We start from the raw sequence: 24668 nt of genomic DNA, 5'->3' as shown, positions 1-24668 counted from the left end.
AGGACATTTGGATTGATGAAATACTCCAAAATGAATTCAGTGGTTATTTCATGAATGCTAATAATATGAACTATCTCTCTCACTTATTAAGATGAGTCTAATTGTTTGTAGGAGACAGAACCTTCCTTGGCTGTTTTACGGAGATCAGCCAGGATTGGCTCCTCAAGTTCTCAGCACTACCCCTCTTCCTACAAATTTCAGTTTCAAAGGACAAAACCAGGTACAAGGCCCTGTATCATGGGAGCCATGATACACGTGATCTCCGAACTTTAAGATAAAAAAGTAACTGTGCTGGAGGTGGGGCTCAGGGGTGGAATGCCTCAATGACATATGCAGGCCCCAGTGTCAGAAGAAAAGAGACAATCACTAGTCACACTTGTTAGTTTCCAAGATTGTTTTACATGCTCAAACGTACAAAAGTTTGTTTTAAACATACAAAGTCGACATACTCAACTATGTAAATATCAGCTGCTCATAGAAAGTCTGAGTGAAGGGTTGGGCAGACTCACTTGCTGCACAGACATCTGGATTATATGGGCATGGTGGCACTTGGAGGGTTGGGAAGAGGGATTTCATCACCTAATGCAAACAGGACATCACAGGACACCACAGGGAATCGCAGCTCCTCATTCTCATCGCTAACCATTGAGCTTCCCAGAATGAGGTCCTATGTCTCTCCCCACACTCCCATGTCACAGATTTGAGAGGAAGGTACCTGCCACAGTGCTGCCTCTAAATCCTCAGATAACACTTCTGCAAAACACCAGTCCTGTCTAACGTGTACCGAGGTGTATAGGTAGTGGGGTTCATTTACATTCAAATAAACTTAGTGGAATTTAAATTTTCAGCAGAAATGGTGCTAACATTGAGTCATGAAAGACACCTTCCATAAAGTATTTAACATCGTTACTGTTGTTGTTCTTTAACAAAAACACAAAGCTGAAGTTTGTTGCTGCTTCCTATGACATTCGAGGAAACTTCATCAAATGGCAAACTCTAGAAGGGGGCGTTTTACAGGTCAGTATGGTTCCAGCTCACATATTACTCGTGCACTTTATTTTGTCTGAAGCAGAGTATTGTTTGAAGAGAATCGGTAGAGGGGGTTCCTGATGCTTTAAGTGAGAACTTTAAAATCAGTGTGTGTGTGTGTGTGTGTGTGTGTGTGTGTGTGTGTGTGTGTGTGTGTGTATACACACGTTTGTGTGCGTGCCTGCGCATGTGCATTCATGCATACAAGTAACACATATGAAGGACAGAGGACAACTCTTGGGAATCCATTCTCTCCTCTGGTCCCACAGACTGAAACTTGTGACAAGTGCCTTTACCTCCCGAGCCATCTTGCCAGCCCCAAGTTGGAACTTCCTAAAATTGTTTTTCAAGTTAATACTCCCTTCACACATTACAAAAAAAAATAGAAAATAGAAAATAGAAAACAGGGCATGTGTTCACATGGGAGCCACAGGGCTCTTTCAGCCAAGAAGTCTGTGAGATACTTATCCGTTGTGTTCTCTGCTGAAGCTCTGCCCAGACACCGAGAGAAGACTGGATGCTGCGTATTCTTTTGGAACAACGTACCAGCAAAATGTGAGTGTGGCTCTGCCTGTTAGACGGCCTGTACTTTCACCCCATTCAAGTGGCTGGGATGATAGGTGATTTTGTTTTAATTCAGAAATTATTTTAATGGTAATAACAGTTTCATAAATTAACAAATCTTATATTGTCTGGTCACTGAAAATGTTAATCATCAGGACAGAGGTACATTAACATCTACAGAGTTTTAAATATTTTACGGTGTTCGACTTTCATAGTCAACTGTAAATAGTCACCTAGGCTTATATATCTAAGCATAATGTCACTGCTGAGCACTTTATAATAAAGTTAAAATACTACTTTATGTTTAAAGGCTACTAAAAATGTAATTCCCTGTTCTGTAATTCCCCGTTCAATTTACCGCCCAATAAAATAACAGCTTCCTCTGTTTCTTTTAATACATCCCTGTTTCGTGAGTTTAAAAACGTGCCACCACCTTCTTCAGTGAGCTGTTCACGGCCAGGCCCTCCCGGCTCCCTTCTGTTCCACCTCTGCCAGCCCCAACCCAGCCTCTCTCTCTCTACCCGCCTCTGCTTCCGGGATCTCGCCACCAGCTTCCACCCAAGACCCTTGACTCCATGGGCAAAGGACACACAGACAGCTCTGATACATTACAACTCGTCCACTAGGCACCATTGCTGGGCACAAATATCTCCTGCCTTGAAATGCGTGTCCTTACCAATTTATTATCTCAGTCTCTCCTTCCACCCGAAACGTAGTGGCTTGTTCCAAGTAGCCCCTGCCAAATGTTTTTGGCCACCCGCTTGTAGCTGAGGCGGCTGGCCCTAGCTCTCCCGAGGCCTTACATGATTGCACCACCCTCCTTCCTTCAAAGCAAGGCAGAAAAACCTTTTCCCCTTGTAAGTCCGGAAGTCCCACCTGTACCTTCCGCCCAGTAATTGGCTCCTGGCCTTCTTTATTGACAAAGCAAGAACCAAATAGGGAACTAGACCTTAGTATCAGACCCTCCCCTTACACGTCTGCCTTCAAACTTAACTTTCTCCCTTCTGTCGTGACTTTTGTTCGCTGTGACATTGCAGTATGGTACTAAGGAATATTGTGAGCCATTTAACATTTCAAAGAGCCCCGGTAGCGTATAAAAATGTTTCTTAACATCTTGTCTGTGCGCACACAGAACAATCCCAGTAAACAGTGCCTTCGTGAGAAATTCATTGGAAGAAAAAAAACATTTTTATTGATTAATATTGGAGAGCTGTGCCAGATATGGTTTTTGTTTTCTATCTCCTATCTTCCAAATTTTCTTCCACGAACATGAATTTTATGATCAGAAATGACTTATAGGGTCTTTTGTCATCTTTTTTAACAACGTGGACGAAGAAGGGAGACTATAAGTGTGAGGTGAAGTGCTCAGCATTTCCTCAGTGATGTCCTATCCAATTCAGAAAACAAGTAAGTGAGGAACTTGGTGTCTGTGCTTCAGTGGGACTCAGCTACGCTAGGTGACAAATTACCCGAATGGTTACCTCGGATAACTGTTCTGACAGGTGTAAAGCCATAAGTACTGCAGTGTAACCGGCTGTTATCACAAAGTAGCTCAGCGCTCTGTAAGGACCCTAGCCTAGCTACACAGGCAGAGAATGGCAGAAACCGTCCACGTCTTAGACTGTAGAAATGCGCAAAGCATCAGTCCTCAGGGGCACGCGGAAGGTCTGGAGAGCCAGTGATACTCACGGTGAATGATCAACACAAGTTGGAAGGAACATAGTAAGGAGTTTGTGCAGAACCCACACTTGGAATGCTGGGAAGCTAGGAGGGCCTGTCACGTACATGGTAAGGAACTGTGGTACTGGATTGGTATGAACTGAGCAGAGACTGGTAGGAACAGTCAGAGATGAGCTTGGCCCTCCTGGAAGGAGCCAGTCATATGCATGACTATACACCAGGAAGAAAACTGCTCTCCGTCCCACAGGACAACACTGGTTTTCAGCCTCTTCTGTGATATGTACTTAGTATTGGGAGCAAACGCCAGTCTCCTCATGTTATAGACTAGAACCAGAAAAGTACTGGTTGGCTTGTTTTTTTCTTTTTCCTTTTTTTTTTTTTTTTTCTTTTTTTTGAGTGTTACTTTCAGAAGTTTATACTTTGCAAGTCTCTTGGAAGCACATGCAAATAATATAAAGATACTTTACAAAATTCAAAAGAGAAATGTTTAAGATGCTTGAACTCTAGTCTTGAGTTGTGGTGTGTTTATTTTCATTTTACTTCCTAGTGTGAAATCTCTCTCTCTAAAATCCTGGCTGACTTTCCCAGTCCTGTATTTTATGATGTTTACCTCGAATACACTGATGAAGAGCAACACCAGCACCTTTGGGCTATCCCAGTGTTAAACCTAAACCTTCAACACAATAAACTGTTTGTGAACCAAGGTGAGATGTTCTCCCCTGTTCTCTCATAGCTGACATCAATAGACATAGACCAATGCGATCATTTCAGGAAACCAGCGATGATGATACTGATCACAAATCCTCTAAGTGCACGATTTTATAGAGTATGAGCCAACATGCAGTCAGCTGGTAAGATTGCTGCAGCTTCAGGCTGTTTATTAATCTGACTTTCCGGACATCATACCCTGGCTGAGCGTATATCCCTAGGAAAATGTGTACAAGTGTGCACTGAGACTTTCTCTTCTCTGTTTCTGACCCTCTTTTGGGATAAACTAATGTCTTTTGTTGCTCTCCATGCTATAAAATTCGACCTAGGCAGAGAGCAGAGGTGGCTGACAATTTCTTACAGGAATGGCTTTGTGGCCATCTTACATAAAGCAAAAGCCTGGGTTTTAACGTGGATTTCTTCAGTACGTGTTGTGCATGTCATAGTAAGCAGTTTGAGGGCAGTTTTCCTAATGCCACCTTTTTCCTTTCCTTTTTTAATATGAAGACAGTAGCTCCAGCAAGTGGCTTCTGACCCGGCGCATTTTCTTAGTGGATGCAGTGAGTGGACGAGAAAGTGACCTGGGAAATCAGCCAAGAGTAATTCGAGTTGCTACCCAGATTTCACTGAGGTAAGAACTGCCTTATGACTACGAAGTAGACTTGGGGTATATGAGGAAGTACTTGCCAGTCATTACCAGGCAGAGACAATAGGGAGAACGGAGGCGAAACACACCTAAGCTTTCCTTCGCTCCTCAGCCTCCCAACCCCGTTTCCTTTCATGCCCTCTGTCTTAAATCTAGAGTCTAAGTTGGCACAGGTTAGGCAGCACCCCCTCATTCTAAATACCCACCTTAGCGTGTGAACCACCGTGCAGCCTGTGTTCTCTTTCCCATGTAGTACTAAGACCCTGACTGAGCCCCACTCCCTGTTCTGTGTGCTGAGAATGCATGAGGTTTACACTTCAGCACTTCCTGAGCTCGTCCTCCAGCTGCTGATTTGCTCTCACAGTGAGCTTCTGAGTCGGGCCCCGTGGGAGCTTCTCATACTCCATGCTGACACCCTGTGCACTGGGTTTTAACGTGTGCTCAGTCTGCAGTGTAGAATTCCTATTAGGAAGGAAATCCAACCTAATCGGGGTAGACTTGTCCTGGGGGAGGCCGTGCTGGCATCTTTCTTTTTGGGCTCACTAACTATATGCTACTAATACACTGTAGTTTGCCAAGTTATGCCTGAAACAGAACTAGATGTAACATGTGATTTGGTAAAAATTTATCTTTCTTATCTGAGAATCTACATTTTATCTGCTTTTGCTTAGCTGTCATGCAGTGTAGCTCTTTCCGATGTTCCTTAAGCATGTTTCATGATGCTTCAGGGATTTCATACATATCTCAGAGCCTAGATCTTGTCTCCTGGAGTGTACTTTAGTGTTAAAGGTTTTAACCAATGAGAAATGAGCTATGGTTTAACTCTCGGTTTATACTGAGCCTCCTCTGGTCCTTACTAAAATATAAAGACAAACGATACAAAATAAAAAGAAATGATAATATATGCCTGAGGGGTTAAATAGATTTATAAGTCTGAGTCTATTTTTTTTTAACAGCATACGCCTCGTACCCAACACACAAAATGGAAACATATACACTCCCTTGCTTACCATTGCCTACAGTGACGTTGACCTCAAAAGTGTTCACAGCCAGTCTGTGAAGGTGAGTTCTTTACTAGTCAGTGCCCTTGTACTAATTAATATTACTATAATGCTATTGTAGCTTATCATGCTCAAAAGGTAATAATGTTTTAAAGTTTTAAACAAAGCCCTTTTTAATATAGTCAAATCTTAGTTATCGGTGTCTAATAAAAGAGAAAAAGCTGAGCTCTGATGGATGTTGACTATTAAAAGGCAATAGCGAATAAAATTTTAATTTTTATTATGTGCATATGTGTGGTGGGGGAGGGGCGGCAAGTGAGTGCAGGTTCTCATGCAGGCCAGAGCCATCTGGTTCCCCTGGAACTGAGCTGGAGTGAGGTGGAATTGGGGATGGTTCGCTCAAACTGGGAACTGGGAATTGAACTCAGGTCCTCTGCAAGAGCAGAATGCGCTCTTGACCACTGAGCCATCCCTTCAGTGCCTCAGTGCAAGGATTAGCGGCGACTAAGCACCCTACCATAGTGTTCCACTGAGGCACATAGCATCTGCCTCCGTCTTTTCTCATCATGGTGCTTTTTGTTTCCTTGCCTGGTTGAACCAGCAACAGAAATTACAATGGGTGTATGTGGGCTCAACATCCCATGGGTTGCTGGACAGAGATGCTTTAACAGACAGACAGATAACCGTGGTCAGCTCTGTAACTAGGAGTACAAAGGTGGACCAGAGAATGGAATTTGGACCTGCAGCCCTGATTTCACTAGAGACTGGAGGCTTTCTGTGTCCAAGAGGACCCTCCTAGGAAAGACCGAGAGCTCGTGCACACAAAAGGCAGGCTGTACCAAAGAATAACCCTGGAAAGCCCTGGTCACACATGGCCAGTACCTCCCTCTGTCTGTCCCTCAGAGAGAGCATTCCTGCATGAAGGACAGATAAAGAGAGGGACAGAGTGAATCAGGGACTCCTGGATGTTTTTTCTCTTGGAGATTTATCGGACCGTGTGAAGTAGGAACTCAGCTTTCCTTATCATAGCACTCACTCATGACTTCGGACCTCTGTCTTCTACTTCTCCTTCTTATCTGTGTTACTAATCTTCTACGCTGCTTAGCTGGTGTGGCGCTCTTACCCTGCTTGTGACAGGTTCCTGGCTTTGCTAATGCCGTGACCCTTTAATACAGTTCCTCATGTTGTGTGGATGTGTGAGCTTTCCCTCTTTCATAGGTGGGGCTCTCACACACATAAATGATTTTTGTTGCTACTCATAACTAATTTTGCTGTTGTTATGAGTTGGAAATAAATAACCCGATCTGAGACCCCTGTGGTGGTAATGACCCCCAGGCTGAGCACCAGTGCAGAAGAACAAACTACAACTCCCATGAGACCTCTTGCTCATCTGCAGTACCAAAAACAGTTAGGCCAAGTCAGCTTCCATTCACTGGGTTCCCTTACACTAGCACGAGAGAAGAAAATCCAGAAACATGCCAAGCAACAACAACAAAAGGCTCCTGGATTACAATTTCCTAGGAAGCATACTTATTTCAGTGCAAGAACTCTTTTCTTGAAATATTATTATTGCTCACACTTTGCAAGCTAAGTCTCGAGAAACCACACATAAGGAATGAGAGGCGCTCAGCCGGCTCCTCGGTGGGTACGGCTGCTCCGCAGACGCAGACGCTGGTCAGATTGGTTCCAATCCGGGAACGCCTAATGGTGGAAGGACAGAACTGACCACACAAAGCTACCCTCTGCCCAGCCCCTCCACACACCTCCCCTCTCCTTCAGATACACTCCTCCTTAGTTTCCCTTTTTAAAAAGGCAGGCACAACTGTTCCTATCAAGGCTAGATGAGGCAGCACAGTAGGAGGAAAAAATCTAAACATAAGCAAAAGTATCAGAGATACCCCTCCCCTGCCACACACACACACTCCACACTCCCACTGTTAGGTCCCACAAGAACACTCGGCTACACATAACATATGCAGAGGACCTAGCTCAAACGAATACAGGGCCTGTGATGGTCACTTCAGTCTCTGTGAGCCCCAATGCTTTCTCTTGCATCTTAATACCATGCTGTCTGCAGGGCTCCTGTTTAGACATTTGAGTATTCTGCCTTCTTAGGGGATGGTTGTTTAGCTAGTTGACACATGTGTGATACAAGGTCAATCATATTTCTCAGCAGCAAAAGCCCATGTGGAAGCAAACTGTAATTAGCTTGGCCTGAACTCCTGCCAGAGACTCCGTTCCCAAGAATCCGTCTTTCCTCTTGTGCATGTTCAAGAGGAGACTAGTGCAGTGTAGAAGTTCTCAGGGAAGCATATCTCTGTGTGAATAAAGGCCAGCATCCACAATAGTGACTGCTAAAAATAGAACACTCTTGGCAAAGTCCAGGTACAAATTTATTCTTATGAACATGAACATAGGTGTATGGTGTTGAGTTCTAGTATGACTTAATCCGTCCTCTTCTACATTCCAGATTTCCTTCTCGGTGAAATATGAAATGAATCAAGGAGATGCCTTTGTTCAGACAGACGTGAGTTCCTTTTAACTTATTAAATATTTACATGCACTTTCCATTTTAAAATATGCATATGTAAATAAAGTTGTGAAAATAGATTTGCCGTGTGCTTTTATCCTGGCTTCCCTGTGTCACAGTGATGATAACCAGGCAATTAGTAGTGATGTAGACCTGCGTTCTGTTTGGTATCACAGATGACAAGTTTGTCTCCATCATTTTTCTGACTCTACATTGCTTTCAGTTGTCACATCTTCCATATGTCCTCTCGTCTGTGACAGTGCCCCAGTGATTCTTTGTGTTTCATGGCCGTGATACTTTGGTTAGTATTTTTTGACCATCCATTTGGGTTTTCTGGAAGTTTCCCATGATTAAATTGAGCTTGTGTAGTTTTGTTAAAGATGCCAAAGGAACACATCAGGCTTTGCTCAGTGCCTGGAGTCAAGGTGTGTGTGTGTGTGTGTGTGTGTGTGTGTGTGTGTGTGTGTGTGTGTGTGTGTGTGTATTTACAAATTTTTCTTTTTTGAGACGAGTCTCTCACTGAGCCTTGAGCTCAGAGACTTGGAACATGCCGAGTTGAGCATCAAGCTGCAGGGATCTCAGTCTCTGCCTCTGCTGCACTGAGACTGCAGTCACATGACACTCTGCTGTTTATGTGGGTGTTACATGGGTTCTGGGGACCCAACTATGCCGCAAGCGCTTGCTGTCTGAGCATCCACAGCTGCTGCCCTCTGATTCTGGTGCCCACTGGTGATGCCTGTCTGTAGAGAGCATTGCTGCAGCTTTGCCTGATGTGTTTTATTTCCTTCCTTTCTTCTGAAGTTATAAATTGGAACTTTATTATAAAGCAGAGCTTTCCCCTTGGCCTCCAAAATTATTTATTTCATTTTTTGATCTTGTGTTTATTTAGTGTGGGTGATTTTATACTCCATTGCTGTTCATTTTTCTTGCTCAGTTTCCCCCAAACTTAGCCATGGGAATCTGGTCCAGCTCCCTGCCATTCAGCCACTCCCTGTCAATCGCTGTTGGAGGGCTTCCACTCTGTTCCCAGTGAGAGGAAGTATGTAGGTTCTAATGTTTTCCTTTCTTTTCTGTCTTGTTTTTTCTGTTTTAGATCGCGCTGGGTGTGCTGGGTGGGCTGGCTGTGTTATCTTCTCTTTTGAAGACAGCAGGATGGAAGAGACGCATCGGGAGCCCCATGATAGATTTACAGGTGTGCTTTTGATTTTAAATGACATTTTTTAATCTTTTGACTATTCTGGATCGTTCTCATAAGATACAGCTAGAAGTTGAAGAGGAAAGTTGCCTTTGGTTTTTTGGAGTTTAAGTCAGGAAAATGATTTTAAGGTGGCAGAACACATGCCAGCTCACTTGGTCCCCTATGGGGGGACCAAGATCCCAGGATCCCACAGTCTGCCCACATCCCCACCTCCTGTCTTAGTTTTGTCTTTACCATTGCTTGGTGTGTTTCAACCTTTCCAGTTTGTCCAGTGCAGTGGCATATATTGATTTTATTTTCTCTGTTTTATTTCTCATGTACTTTAAATTTTTCATTTTATGGGCATGGTGTTTTGCCTGCACGTTTACCTGTGCAATACGTGTGTGCCTGGTACCAGAAGAGTTCGAGGGCAGCAGATCCCCCAGAACAGAAGTTATAGGTGGTTGTGAGAGATGGGGGCTGGGAATTGGACCTCTGGAAGAGCAGAAAGTGTTCTTAACTGCTCAGCCATCTCTCCAGACTTTTATATACTTTTTTTAATGTTTAGACTCCTTTTTGTGAATTATTTAGATCTCTTGCTTGTTTTTCTATTGGGTTCCTTCTTTTTCTTATTCATATGAAGGAACTTGTCTTCTGAAAATATTAACCTCCTTTTTGTTCTTCATGGTGAAATCTTTTATGCAAATGTATGAGCTACGTGTCATCTTATCTACAACGTTAACGGTCAGTATACAGTTAGCTTTTAGTATTTATTTAACTTCCACAGTGTCATATGACTCTTGTATGTGTTATATATTTATATTTATTTTGTTTAGAAAACTTGCCCATCTCAACGCCTTTTACTCCATTAAGTTGACAGTTTCCTTCTCATTTAGTCTTTGAGTTTTTTTTTTTTTTTTTTTTTTTTTTTTTTTTTTTGCCTAACATTTATTGAATATTTACTGTGCACCAGGCACGTCTTTAAGTTTTATGTGCATTCTTTGCATCACGGTCTTATACTTCTACCTGGCTGGGCTTTATTGCTGCTCCCACTCTACGGATGACAAAGGCAGGCACTGCACAGCAGCCATCATGCTCATCCTCCATAGAGCAAGAGAAAGGTCCTGTGTTACCGGAGTCACCAGGCTGTCTTCCTGACCAAGCCAGGCTGATGCGGAGTCAGAGCAAGAGGGCTAGTGTTCCTCTTGGGGTAGTCAAAGCAGGCCTTCCACACGGGTCAGCTTTGAACTGTTCATCTATCCCACAGTGGTCACTGTGGGTCTGTTGCTGCCTGTCAGTGAGAGAAACTGGCAGCTTCAAGGTGTTCTCTAGGGTGGTCATTGAACTATTCACCTGCTTCACCCGAAAGAGATCAAGCACTATTACTGTGAATGCCAGAGATACTGTTAAGAGTTTTCATACAATTCTTAGACAAAGAGGGATGTGAGGGCAGCAAGCAGAGCAGAGCTCCACAACAGCATGGAGTCCTCAGGACTCATGGTCCTCGGGACTGTGCCACACAGAAGCTCACCCATGTGGCTATGGTAACCAGTGGGCTGCATTCCATGAGTTCTAAAGCTATTTTCTGTTCCTCCTGCATAGCCCTCAGCAGTTCTACTCCTAAAACATACATGAAGAACTGACTCCATAAGGTTGTCCTTTGACCTCTAAATAAATACATTCCATGGTACATAACACTTATGCACATAGATCATACATGCACATACACACATGCCCAAACATACAAACATACAGAGTGACAGAGAAAAGTATTTTTATACTTTAAGTTCTTAAAATAAAAACAGTGCTTTTATTATTTCTATTTTATATATAATGGAAGTGAAATAGAGCTTATATTTCCTTCTCAATTTTTAGCAGAAATAAATATAATAAGCAGGTAATAAATGGAATCTTTAACAGTTGTAATTCTTTTTAAATCGCAGACAGTTATGAAATTCCTGCTGTACTATGCTGGCGATCTAGCCAATGTATTCTTCATCATCACAGTGGGAACAGGTCTTTACTGGCTTATTTTCTTCAAAGTGAGTGAGTTTTTGAATTTAACCAAAATGTCAATATCTGAATAACTAGTAAGCAGTTTTTTATAAAGGACTATTTCTGTTCAAGCTCATAGGGAGAGCTGTTACCCTCACCCTTTGGTGTCCCATGTATGGAGGACAACACCATTTGTGTGTGCTTCCTTTGGATTATAGATTGTGTAGTAAAATCCTTGTGTGGTTGTCACAACAGGCACAGAAGTCTGTCTCTGTCTTGCTGCCGATGCCAGTTCAGGAAGAGCGTTTCGTTACCTATGTGGGGTGTGCCTTTGCTATGAAGGTATGTTTCAGAGGACTGCTCACCCCATTCCAAAAGCCTGCTGAAGACCCAGTCTTCCAAGTTCATTTAAAATTTTTGGTGTAAATTTTTGGGTTTTGAACAAAGCATCAGTTATTTTGTTTTACATAGGAAGCGTGCCTTTATTTATAAATGTGTCCATACCTTAAATCATGTCGTCAAAGAAGTTATAAATTTACACTTGCAGTCATGGTTTACAGCCATTTGGACAAAATATTTCAATGTTTAACTTTTTCTTTAAAAACACCATGGGGCGAAATACCTTCCATAGTGGATTCTGTCTCTGTGTTAATGAGGATTAGAAGCTAAGTCTGGTGATGTGTTGGGATTGTAGAAATTAGCATTAACCTTTCCTTCTCATCTTTCTGTGGCAACTACCCCTCAAGCGTGTAGCTGATAGCTCCTCACACACCTGTTTGGTAGGCTGCCTCCCATTGGCTTTTGGAAGTGAAGTGTCTGTGTTACCCACTGAGAAAGGAACTCTTCAGCAGAGTTACAATCCTGTACTGGGATTTTTAGCCCTTGACCAGTAACGGCCCAGGATGAGAACTCAGTTTGGATGGACTTTTCCTGTAACTGATTGAAATTCGTTTCAATAGCCCACTGCTTTCTGTCTCAGCACCAGAGATGGAAAAGAAGCAAGGGTGTCTACTGCTCCCACGGGGCTTTGCAAGTTACCATTTGTATAAAGAACTCCTAGAGGAAGGGAGTCGTTTATTCAAAGGTCTCATAGGAGACAGGGAAAGCAGATATCTCTTCTTTTTCCATGTTCCTTTTTTAGGAGAAGAAGAATTTTTAGGTGTGAATTAACAGGTGTGTGGCAGTTCAATACACTTGGTATATGATGTGCTCTTGTGATTACACTGTGCTTTGTAAAGAATATGTACCTTTATACTCTTGCGTGATGATTTTTTTCAAGTGTTTTGTTGTATGTTATTTTTAGGCTCTGCAATTTTTGCATAAGCTCATATCCCAGATTACCATAGATATATTCTTTATTGATTGGGAACGGCCGAAAGGAAAAGTTCTGAAAGCTGTTGAAGGTAACTGGAATCGGTGTTTGTGCCCTAATTCTCTTGCTGCCCGCAGCACAGAGGGAAAAGGCTTTTACTCACTTCCTCTCCCGTCCCAGGTGAGGGCGGTGTGCGGAGCGCCACCGTTCCTGTGAGCATATGGAGAACGTATTTCGTGGCAAATGAATGGAATGAGATTCAGACTGTGAGAAAAATTAATCCCCTCTTTCAAGTGCTTACCACACTCTTCTTCTTGGAGGTATGAAGTGTTTCCCAGCCCTTTGGAGTGGCTCCTTAGCACTGCATAGTGCTGTCATCCCAAGCGATTTCTCAGACTGTGCAGCAGGTTTCTGTGGTGAAGTATTGGAGGCAAAACAGTATAAGGAAATGTCTTTTACATTCGCCCTTTACAAACAAAGCAAAACATGAATAAGCTGTGATGGGGCCTTAGCAGGCTGCCCACCAGAACCATTTCAAATGCAAAGCTCAGTGCTGTAGATACATCCGCTCTGTAACACTTCTCACCACACCACATCTGCCTCCTGAGCTCTGTTTACAACCCAAGCTCTTCGTTCCTATGCAACAGTTCAGTCCCCCCTTTCCCTTCCCTGAAGCCCTGGGTACCACCAGTCTGCCTGTGCCTCCATGAATTTAAGTTCTCTGGCTTTAGGGAGTAGCTACGGCAGAATTCCCGGTGAGCTTGTATAAAATATCTGTGTTGCCTATCACTACAGATTATTTTTAGTAGCTTTCAGGTGATGTCATCTATGTAGTTTCATAAAGCTTCCCCTTCCATATGATCCACATTCTCACCCCTGCCTCGGGACCACTTCTGCACAATTGTACATTTTCTACCTGGGAATTTGAGATGAGAGGGTCACAAGTTCAGGGCCTTCCTGGCCTTGAGAAGGAGTTCAAAGCTGGTCTAGACCAAATGGTTAAAGGAAGTGGGGCATGCAGTGCCGGAGGAAATAGCTCAGTAATAAAGCAATTACTCAACACCCAAGAGGCCCTAAGTTTGCTCTCCAGCATATCTCTCCACACAGATTTTATGTTTACAGTACACAGCATGACTCCTCAGGGTACACATATATTGTAGAATGATGGCTGTAGAATGATGAAATTAAGCTACTCAATTCTTCTCTTGCCTCAAATACTTATCTTTTTGTTAAGCAGTGTTTTGTTTTGTTTTAACTCTGTTTGATGAAGTCAGGTATGGTAGTACAGGACTGTAACCTCCAAGTCTCTGAAGACAGAAGCAAAAGAGAATCAGGAATTCAAGGTCAGGGCTGGAGAGATGGCTCAGAGGTTAGAGCACCGACTGTTCTTCCAGAAGTCCTGAGTTCAATTCCCAGAAACCACATGGTGGCTCACAACCATCTGTAATGGGATCTTATGCTCTCTACTAGTGTGTCTGAAGACATTGACAGTGTACTCACATACATGAAATAAATAAATAAATCTTTAAAAGAAAAAAAAAGAAAGAAGAAAAAGAATTCGAGGTCATCCACCTTGCTGATCCAAGCCTCTTTTACTCGCCCATCCTTCCACTCCTGAGGGTGGAGTGGTCCTGTCTTAACCCTCCCTGTGGGCCTCTCACTTTAACACTGTTACACTGAGGATTCAGTTTCCAAAGCATGATGTAATATTGTGAGATGATACAAGCTTGTAAGATGTCACTAATTATAGGCCACTGTTGGTGGGAGGGATTGTTAACAGAAGCACAGCTGCTCTTCCTATTAGTAACAGCAGTGTGTCCATATACATGGCAGTGTCTCCTGTGAAACTGAAAACAAAAGCATCACCACAAAAAATAAAATCAAATAAAACATCAAGGTCATGCTCACGTACATAGCAAGTTCCACCCTGGCCTAGGTTAAGGAGACCCAGCTTTAAATAATAAAAATAGGATTTAAATAGTTGATGAACTTGAAAAGTTGCTACATGATTCTGCAGTTAACTCTGCAAAACACTAGAGTAAATAAAATTTTATAGGAACCTTTCTATAAAAATTGTCAAACTCTGTTTTATTTTACATGGGGAAGAGACATGGCAGTCAATGTAATGAACCCATCAAATTTACTTAACTACGGCCTCATTTCACCCAAGAAGGTGGAAGGCATTTTGGAATGTATTGTTCTGAAATACAGGAAGTATTTAGTATGTGTTAACTATTTCTGAATTGCTAGTTTGTTTAATTTATTGGTAGATTTAGATTTGATTTGTGTCTACGTTTCCTACTGTTTGCAAGCTTGTTTTTCAAGACAGGTAAAGAAAAGTATTTCATTTTCAGTCTAAAAACTTTTCCTATATCTGTTTAAATTCTCATTTTTCCTTTCTCCCTCAGGTTGTGGGATTCAAAAACTTGGCGTTAATGGATTCATCCTCCAGCCTTTCTAGAAGCCTGTCAGACTACACAGCTCCTTACAGTCGCATTTTGAGATACGCCGTGGCTACTGCTATCTGGCTGGTGACTGGAATGATACAGGTAAATGACAATGCCAGTGCAGAACCCTGCTTGGGTACCTATGTCTCTCGGATGCTGAGTCCTACAGCAGAACGAAGGTGACAACGGCAGTAATAAAACAGCTTTATGCACGCTAACTACTTCGTCTGTACTTCACAGACTCAGCATCCTCCTGTTACAAGCCAGGGGACATGTGGCTCTGGAAGGTTCACCCAGCTAAAGCTCACACAGCTGGACATGGCAACACTGGGATTCGAACCCAGGCAGTTTGGTGTCAGAGTTCACTTCTTGCCAGTCGTGGACTCTGGACGCTTTTGTGGAGACTCAGATCCAGGGCAGATGTGCACTGTATTTTCTTTCTTGTTATGTTTGCATATGGCATTTTCTTTACCTGTTTGTTTCAGTTATCATTTTTCCTTGGACTACATTCAAGTCCACAATCTAAGGGTGGACTCTCCTCCCCACCCCCTGCCCCTCCCCACCCCCGTCCTGAGAACTGACTTTTGGAATATACATGTTTCAAGCATTGGTGAGACTGTTCCAACTTGAAGCTACAGAGCTAGAGCTAGTGAGAGCTCTCGTAAGTGTTCTCCCTCTCACCAGGAGGGAGAACACACGTGTGATAGCATTGGCAATGGGATCCTGTGATGAGTGTGAGTTCACTGTGTAAAGCGTTTCCCATTTCACTAAGTGAATCTGTGAAAGCCCCAACACTAAAAAGAGCTAAGCAGACTGTGCGGACGCTGTGGAGGTATTTGACGGGAGATAGTTAACAAGGAAGAGCAAGGCTAGATCAGAGAGTGGTGGGGAAGCCCCAAACATGGTACCTTTCAACATGACCCCTCAGGAACTCTTGACATAATTCTAAATCCCGCTTCCTTTGGGGATAGACTCGGAGCAGACAAACGGGATTTTACCCCATGAGTACCATTAGAGGCCACTGTGTTCTTGGTTGGAATTTCTGTTTTCTTAAACTACTCCCCTGTGGTTATTAAGGAAGGTGGACTCCTCCAGGGAGGCAGCAGGCGTGACTGGGACTTACTGTTTCAGGTTGTTTTCTTCGCTGCCTTTTATGAGAGATTCATAGAAGACAAAATCCGGCAGTTCGTTGACCTGTGCTCCATGAGTAATGTGAGTACTTTCTCATATCATCCTGCGACTGTTACTTTTCCACTTTGGAAGGACACCGGGATGTGCAGAGAAGCCTTACAGTGTGCCGTACATTTCAGCAGGCAGCACTGAGGCACTTTAATAAGGGGCTTGTGATACTGGATTGCTAATCTAACTCCCAACCAGCTGTTAATTTAAAGCACAGATACACTGTTCCACGAGTTAATACTCCTGCCTTGCCTTTTTTCTTCTTTATCTGCAGTTTATGTGAATAATTATGATTCAATCCTACAGCCCCTGAGGCTTGTACACACATTCTTAGGAAACAGCTCCAGTCTTCTTTCCATTAACTTTATACAAAGCAAACACCATTATCTTCCTTGCTAATTTGGTTTCCACTTCATATACTTCCTAAGAATTCAGTCCTCATTATTTTGGGCAAAGGGGAGCAATCTTCACAAAATCTTACTTGGTAGTTTGATGGGGGAGCCCCTGACTGCTTCTTTTTCTTCTCTTTCTGCAGGTGTCGGTGTTCCTGCTGTCCCACAGATGTTTTGGATATTACATTCATGGGAGGTCAGTCCACGGCCATGCAGACACTAACATGGAGGAAATGAACTTGAACCTTAAGCGAGAGGCGGTAAGAATTCTGCATCTTGTCTAAGCTGAAAACGTAATCCTCACAAATGACTTTTGAAAGCTGCAGGTTTACCAGGTGATGACCCAAGTGTGAGCAGAGCCTGGGTCTGCCCTGCCGTTCCCACGTGAGCTGGATTTCAGAGTAGTCAGAAGGCTCTTCCTCGGCAGGGAGAGGAGGAAGATGTTTAAGTCAGGAAATCACCATTTCACTGTGTCTCATAGATGAGAACAGGCTGCAGTCATCAGTGGATCTTAAAACAAGTGCGTGTCAGTAGCGAGCTCGAAAGGTCAAGCTGGCGTGATCGGGGCACAGTGACTCTTTTCAGTTAAACATGAAGCAAGCCAACACTGCACTTCCTGCTATGCCGTGAAAACTGAGCCTAAAGATATCAAATCTCTAGATCTAACCACAGCTCTGTAGGAAGTAACAGACTCGAGGAGCAGCTTGGACAGAACCGACAGATGTGTTAGCACAGGAAACATGCAGAGCGCCTCAGAGCACATGGCTGTCTGACAAACCAGCAGCATACAAGAGAGGAGGGCTGGGGAGAGGAGATGCCACACATGAGGGACACTTAGAAAACAAAGCAGTGACGTTAAGATATGGACTTTGAGTAAAGTCTGAGTTAATGGATTTGATGTTAACTGATATCAAGCAATAATTAATTTTGTTGGTTATAAAAACTACAATGGTCGTTGTATTATCAAGTCCTTGTTAGAGTCACACGTGAAGTGACAGGCTCCGAAGTCTGCTGTGAAACACCCTGAGGACAAAGAAGCCCGGGAGATAAAATGAAACAAAGGCTGCTTAATGTGGGTGATGCTGAAACCCAGCAAGGACTGATGTGCTGTTCTTTCTACTGTACCCTCCCCTAAAATCCAAGGGAGGCTAAGAAGGCCTTAGGGGTTCACTGAGCCCATATCTGTGGCTTGGAGAATTCAGCTAAACCCTCCCTTAGCTCTTAGAAGTGCCCGGGTTGGAAGGTTACCTGTAATACTTTAAACCATAAGCCACTGGGGAAAAGATTTTCCAACTGAGGAATGCCATTAAAAGTATAACAAAAAGAAAACATTAGTAAGGGAGGCAATTTAGTTTAGTTTACTATCAGAGGACGTATATATCAGTCATACGTAAAAGATAGCAAATTAGGGTAAAGTGCATTAACTAATATGTCGGTGATATTGATATCTAAAATCATGGTTTTCCCTCTTCAACAAACCATACTTTTTTGAAGCTAATAGTTAATAAAATGGGCACCCATAAAACAAGTGTTATCAGGAAAGTATGTTTTACAAATGGAAAATGTTTTAAATAGTATATGCCAGGAGCTTCTTGGGACTCTATAGTCTTTGGTTATATGGATTTTAACTCAAGGAAAATTCAAAATACAGTAGCTACTTAGAGTCTAGATTTTTACACAAGAAGAAAACATTCAGAAGTCTGACATTATTATGTAAGTTGGTTTATCTTTACAGTTAAACCTCTGAAGTTAGTGCCTAAATGCTTTGTATTAGAGATGGGAGTCCACCATCCTCATGGCAGACAGTGAGGACAGTCTCAGTGGCAAGGACTTTGAAGAGGAGGATGAGGAGGACGAAGGCATAAATGTCTTGGAAAATGCCTGGGAGGACTAGGGAGCAGCCGAAAGTCAACAAGAATCACTGTGCCTCACATGCTCAAGTGCTAGCAAGGCAGCGGGGGCTGGGCCCCTGAGCACTCCAGTTCTCCGTGTGAGCCCCGGTGATGGTGGAGCTTGAGGGGAAGGAAGACCCTTTGCTCACCGCAGCAAAGGCCCACACGGTCCCCGTCATGATTGGCTTACCTGCCAGATGGGAGCCGTGAAGACTGGAGGTTCATCAAAACCGACCGAGCAGAGGTGTTAGATTGTGCCTGGGTGCTATTTCTGAAATGCCGCTTTTTACAGATAAATAAAAGTCAGCCTTTCTACCTCACCCAAATGCGTTATAGACTATGCAGCAACATGGAGATTTTTCAGGATCTGATGTTTAACAAAAGTGTGATTCACGGTGTTTGTTGTTGTTTGTATGTTTGTGACTTAGAAAAGAGCCGGGGATGAAGAGCTTTAAGTATGTTTAGCCCAGATGTTGAAATCTATCGCTAATCTTTTATTGGTTCCTCTTTATAGTTTATACATTCTTCATCCTCCACAGTTGCCTATACTTTTTAATTTAAAATTTTATTTAGAGGATCTCATATATATCTTCCTTTAAGTTTGTGGAAACCAAAGGCTGCACTGCGTGCTGTCTGGGAACAGATGATAGGCAGTAGTAAGTTCTAAAGTAGGTAAACAGTCACAGAGCCAGAGTCTGATGCGACCACGAGCCATCGGTGGAAACTGGCTAGGCAGTGAGCTAGTGCAAAATGGTGGGTTTGTGTTTGTCGGTGTATAGTCTTGTGGGAAGGTGACCTGTCCGTAACTTTCACTGTTGAGTGTTTTCTTACAAACATTAAAGACCGGTAAGGTTATCACCATGGAAACTCAGATACCAACTGTACAATGGACTCGGTGGTTTAGAGCAGAGGAAAGAAGGTGACTCGGAGATCGGGGAGGCTGGAATGACAGTGATGTGGAATGTGGTCAGATACGGCCAGTGCAAAACACTAGGCTTTGTCTCAAGTACAGTACCAGCAAGATTTCATTAGATTAATAAGTCTTGTAACATGTGGATTAAAAACAGTAAAAATGGTATGCTTTCTTTTTAAGAAAGACCTTTGGCAATCATTCTATCTCAATTTAAACCCTTAATTTTTTTTTTTTTTTTTTTTTTTTTTTTAGGAAAATCTGTGCAGCCAAAGAGGTTTGGTGCCCAACACGGACGGGCAGACGTTTCAGATTGCAGTCTCTAGTCAAATGAGACAGCACTATGACAGGATCCATGAGACATTGACAAGGGTTTGTATGAAGTGTCGCTCACATGCATTTGCCGTGCTTAGGGTCATTTAAATTCCGAAGCATACGGCTTGTTACGTTTACACATTTCTCTTTTGCATGGTAGAGAAACGGCCCTGCCAGACTGCTGAGCTCATCAGGAAGCACCTTTGAGCACAGTATAAAAGCGTACCATGCAATGAACAAGTTCCTGGGCTCTTTCATTGACCACGTATGTATTCGCATGTCTGTGAGCCAGGTTGCCTGCTGCTCTGAGTTCAGGTCTGTTTGCAGTCAGCCGTGTCAGTGAGCTCCGTGCCTTTGTTTCTGTCACAGTTAATGCTGAGGAATAATATTTTCTAAGAAGCATGTATAGTCATAACAACGTATGGTTTAGACATAAAGTTAGATTATCTTAAAGAAAAAATGTGATTTTAATGTGCCATTAGCAAATGATGACTCCCTTATATATGTCCCATAAAATCCTAGTGGAACTTTATTCTGTACTAAAACTGTGTGTCACCAAATTGTTACTTCTCATTGAAATCCTTACACTATGATTGTATTTTTAAAAAGCATCTTATAAATCAATTTTCAGTATATCTAGCCTTAAACTTAATATTTTAAAGATTTAAAATCTTAATTCTAAATTAAATTAAAATCTTAAAGATTTTTAATCTTAAATTTAAGAATTTAAGATTTAAAATGTTTCTAAAATAATTTTAGATTTAAAAAATTAATATTAATTAATTTAAAATCTAGCTCAGTGATTCATCTTACACAAGTTTTTCTTTGTCTATTATTCTCTCCTCAGTTTTTCTACTTCCAATTTTTCATTAATCAGAAAACATTTATTTCTTTACAGTTTTTTACATGACTGTCTTCTCAAACTAGGTTCACAAGGAAATGGATTACTTTATAAAAGATAAGTTGCTTCTTGAAAGAATCCTTGGGATGGAATTCATGGAGCCCATGGAGCAGAGCATCTTCTACAACGGTGACTCCCCGTGTCCTTGCCGCTTGGGGGGCAGGGGTACTGTTGTTGTTCTTCCACTGATTTTTATAATTTTATATAGAAACAATGGGGACTTAACTAGGGCAACCTGATGGAACTACAGTTGTTCCATGTTATGTTGAAATATATATATATATATGTACATATATATATATAAAATATATATATACATACATATATATGCAAAGAGCCACATTCAGAATTAGATAATAAAATAAATACATTTAAATTTTAATTTAAATTTAGATTTTATTAGAATATGCATTTAATGACAGACTTACAAAATGTCTAAAGAATACTATATGGTTTATCTATTTTTAGCCAGTCTTAAAAAGTGACTCATGCTAGTGATAGGAGTCGTCTTTAAATGTTTTATATATTTAATCTTTATGTTTATAGGTACTTTGCTTGAATATATGTCTATGTCCCATCTAAGTGCCTGCCTGGTACCCACCAAGGTCAGACGAGGGCAGTGGACCCCCAGTTGCAGTACTGTTGTGAGCCATGCCATGGAGCTGGGAATCAAGCCCCAGTCTCTGAAAGAGCAACCAGTGCTCTTAACTGTCGAGACATTCTTTAAGCCCCACTTAAAAACAAATGTTTTAAATAATTTGTTTTATGAGTTTCCCTTTATCTTACGGGCTAGTCATTCCAGAAAAAAAAATATTTAATATGCACCACCAGCTATATACAAATTGATCCATGGGTTTGAAATACTAAAATTATTTCATATACATGTGTCATTCCATTGTTCTTAACCTGTATCTTTTAAAACGTATAATATAAAAGGTAATAAGATCTGTCCAGTTTGAGAGTGTGTTAGCAGCATTTGGTTTTGGTGAGGACACATAGTGAAAGCTGTGCTAGAAAGATGGCTGCTGAGGTGAACTGACCCAGTATGGAGGGGTGGACACAGGTAGAGGTGTCATAGTACTGAAGTGTGTGAACTGACCCAGTATGGAGGGGTGGACACAGGAAGAGGGGTCACGGTACTGAACTGTGTGAACTGACCCAGTATGGAGGGGTGGACACAGGAAGAGGGGTCATGGTACTGAAGTGTGTGAACTGACCCAGTATGGAGGGGTGGACACAGGAAGAGGGGTCATGGTACTGAAGTGTGTGAACTGACCCAGTATGGAGGGGTGGACACAGGAAGAGGGTCACTAACCAGATAGAACAGAGCAGCTCTGGGGAGGAAGACATGGTGCACATTCAGATTTTGTTGTTTATTTTCCATGGTAACAGGGTCAAGAGCACTTCTCAGGTCTTTTCAAACAGTGTTCAAATCCCCGAGAGAACAGAATTGTGTGTTGAGTGCAAAGAGGACAAAACTGTAGGAAACTGACACAGAAACTCTCACATGCGCATGCTGTGACTTGGATTTTTATCTTTTATTCTTTATCTTAGACACCATCTTGAAGATTAATTTAGCCTTTAGTTCTATGAGTAGAGGACAAACATTCACTCACTGCTCTTTAAAGTCCTTCATAACACACACACTATAGCAATCATCGACGTTTGCTGATGTTAAAACTACTGCTTCTGAGTGTTTCCCAGTGCTTTGACCAGCATTTTAGACTGGCAGTCTCAGCACCTCTGACGTTAGTGTGAGCCATAGTGTACCTCACGCTTATCTGCATCTGCTGTGACCAGAGGGTGGCACAGACCTTTCCTGTCACTGATTGGCACATCCTCATGCGTTCTGTAGATGAAAGCCATTCTTTCAGCAGTGTGCTGTATTATGGGAACGAGGCCACGCTCCTCATCTTTGATCTGTTGTTCTTCTGTGTTGTGGACTTGGCTTGCCAGAACTTTGTTTTAGCATCGTTCCTCACCTACCTGCAGCAAGAGGTAAGTCTAACAGCGCGCTCTGGTTTCTTCTAAAGCAGGCGTGTTAGAAGCGAGGGTACTTATTTTCTTAACAGAAGGTAAGAGCATCCACTTTCAGTATTAACACAGACCAAAGGAAAGAAGAACCATTCAAAAGACCATACAGCACTCTGCCCCTTGGGGACAATAAAATGCTCTAGGATCCAGTGGAAGGAAAAGTGGCTTTAGCACTTGGGAAGACACTTAACCGCCACCAGTCTCCCACACAGCAACAGTGAGCACTGATTTTCCTACGTCCCACTCACGTCCAAGGAGCAAGCACTGGGGATGTGGTTCAGAGCTGTACCCAGCTGCGCACAGCCTCACTGGGTGGACCATTTCAAGAAACGGTAGCTGTGCTTGAAACACTGTTATCAAAGCGCCCGGCCACCCTCCCGCATCGAGGGTGTTATCAAAGCGCCCAGCCGCCCTCCCGCATCGGGGGTGTTATCAAAGCGCCCAGCCACCCTCCCGCATCGGGGGTGTTATCAAAGCGCCCAGCCACCCTCCCGCATCGAGGGTGAATGAGTCACCACATGTTTATTATTCCTGGGTTTAGAGTCATAGGCAAATTCTGCCCTTACCGGGGAGCTGTGTTTGATCTTTCCATAGTTTCAGGAATTAAATTCCTTAAGTATTTAAAAGTATATTCTTGTGAGCATGAGAAGTATGTGTATAATTCATAAGAAACATTTTCTAATATGTATATTTTTAAAATAACTGTATCTAGTAATTAAAGTATCTCATTCATGATATGAAGTGGTTGGAAAATTAGCTAGTTTCATTTAGATACTTTAAATTGATTTGTGTATTTAATATTCTTATTCATTGTTTTGCTTTTCTAGATTTTTCGATTTATCCGAAATACAGTAGGACAAAAGAATTTGGCAACCAAAACACTAGTGGATGAAAGATTTCTGATCTAAACTGTGATACAGAACTTAAGGACTCAGTATGATGTGGCCAAGCCGTGATATCAAGTTATATATATTTTTTTAATTTGTAATACATATTGTTCTTCCATTTTTTTACTTACAGAAAGATTTATTTTTATAGCTTGTAAAATATGAGATAGTAAAAATACCATTTCCCCTCAATACACTCTTAAGGAATTCTTTTCATGGCCTGCCGTGGACTTGGAGGTCCCTGGAGCTGCTGCTGATTGGCAGACCCCCGACCAACATGTGTAGCTGCTTCCTACAATGATGCTGTGTGACCACTTAAAGGCCAGGCTGTGTGCATGTGGTGTGTATTTGTGCATTGAAAATGTAGAATAAAATATTTTTGCACTTCTATTTCCTGTTTGATCTGTACCTACTAGAAGAACTAGCATTCAGGGTTGCAGTGCTGTCAGAGCAGGGTGTTCAGCCACTGCCCAAGCTGGATCTTTACTTTTGTGGATAACTGAACAGAAACAGGGAAAGAGAAAAAGTTGAGTCCTTGGAACGATGGTTTCCAAAGGGCCTCAGAACAGGGATGTCTTTATGAAAGCTACAGAGGTGAATAAATGAAGCAACATGGAGTTTTAAGCCCACCTACTTAAACAATTCAGCCTTCTTTCCACAGTAAATGGTTACTACTAAGCTAAATGCTTTAAATAAATTTAAAAATACAAGATCCGGTGCTGCACTTACTGAGGATGAAAGGGGAAAATGCTGTGAGGACCACGCTGAATTGTTTTGTTGTTGTTTTAATACCTTGGCACACCTGTGTTCCTGTTTGACAAAGTATGGCAGCCATTGTTCCTAGTGCCTCCACTGTGCTGACTGGTTTTGTGTCAACTTGACACACGCTGGAGGTCTCACAGAGAAAGGAGCTTCCCTGGAGGAAATGCCTCCATGAGATTCAGCTGTAAGGCGTTTTCTCAGTTAGTGATCAAGCGGGAAGGGCTGAGCCCACTGTGACTGGTGGTCCTGGGTTCTATAAGGAAGCAAGCTGAGCAAGCCAGGGGAAGCAATCCAGTAAACAGCATCC

The 24668-nt window shown here is 42.4% G+C and overlaps 1 protein-coding gene across 1 annotated transcript in view; it reads left to right on the top strand.

Moving 5' to 3' along the window:
- Positions 1–23919, top strand: part of TMEM67 (transmembrane protein 67) — a gene marked incomplete at its 5' end in the record, with an annotated part of 41021 nt that extends 17102 nt beyond the window's left edge. The window contains 20 exons of the mRNA XM_080938783.1: positions 112–220; positions 940–1017; positions 1519–1584; positions 3821–3977; positions 4489–4612; positions 5584–5689; positions 8099–8155; positions 9252–9350; positions 11279–11377; positions 11586–11672; positions 12634–12733; positions 12823–12962; positions 15051–15191; positions 16221–16301; positions 16804–16920; positions 19718–19834; positions 19938–20042; positions 20705–20807; positions 22534–22676; positions 23540–23919. Coding sequence (XP_080794909.1) covers positions 112–220; positions 940–1017; positions 1519–1584; positions 3821–3977; positions 4489–4612; positions 5584–5689; positions 8099–8155; positions 9252–9350; positions 11279–11377; positions 11586–11672; positions 12634–12733; positions 12823–12962; positions 15051–15191; positions 16221–16301; positions 16804–16920; positions 19718–19834; positions 19938–20042; positions 20705–20807; positions 22534–22676; positions 23540–23620 — 2110 coding nt within the window. The 3' untranslated portion in view covers positions 23621–23919. The remainder of the gene's footprint in view (positions 1–111; positions 221–939; positions 1018–1518; positions 1585–3820; positions 3978–4488; positions 4613–5583; positions 5690–8098; positions 8156–9251; positions 9351–11278; positions 11378–11585; positions 11673–12633; positions 12734–12822; positions 12963–15050; positions 15192–16220; positions 16302–16803; positions 16921–19717; positions 19835–19937; positions 20043–20704; positions 20808–22533; positions 22677–23539) is intronic.
- Between the last annotated feature and the right edge of the window lie 749 nt (positions 23920–24668).

The sequence above is a fragment of the Micromys minutus genome (genome assembly GCF_963924665.1).
Source record: "Micromys minutus genome assembly, chromosome: 26".
NCBI lineage: Eukaryota > Metazoa > Chordata > Mammalia > Rodentia > Muridae > Micromys > Micromys minutus.
Note: the sequence above shows the minus strand (reverse complement) of the source record. Positions and strands in the feature narration are given on the sequence as shown.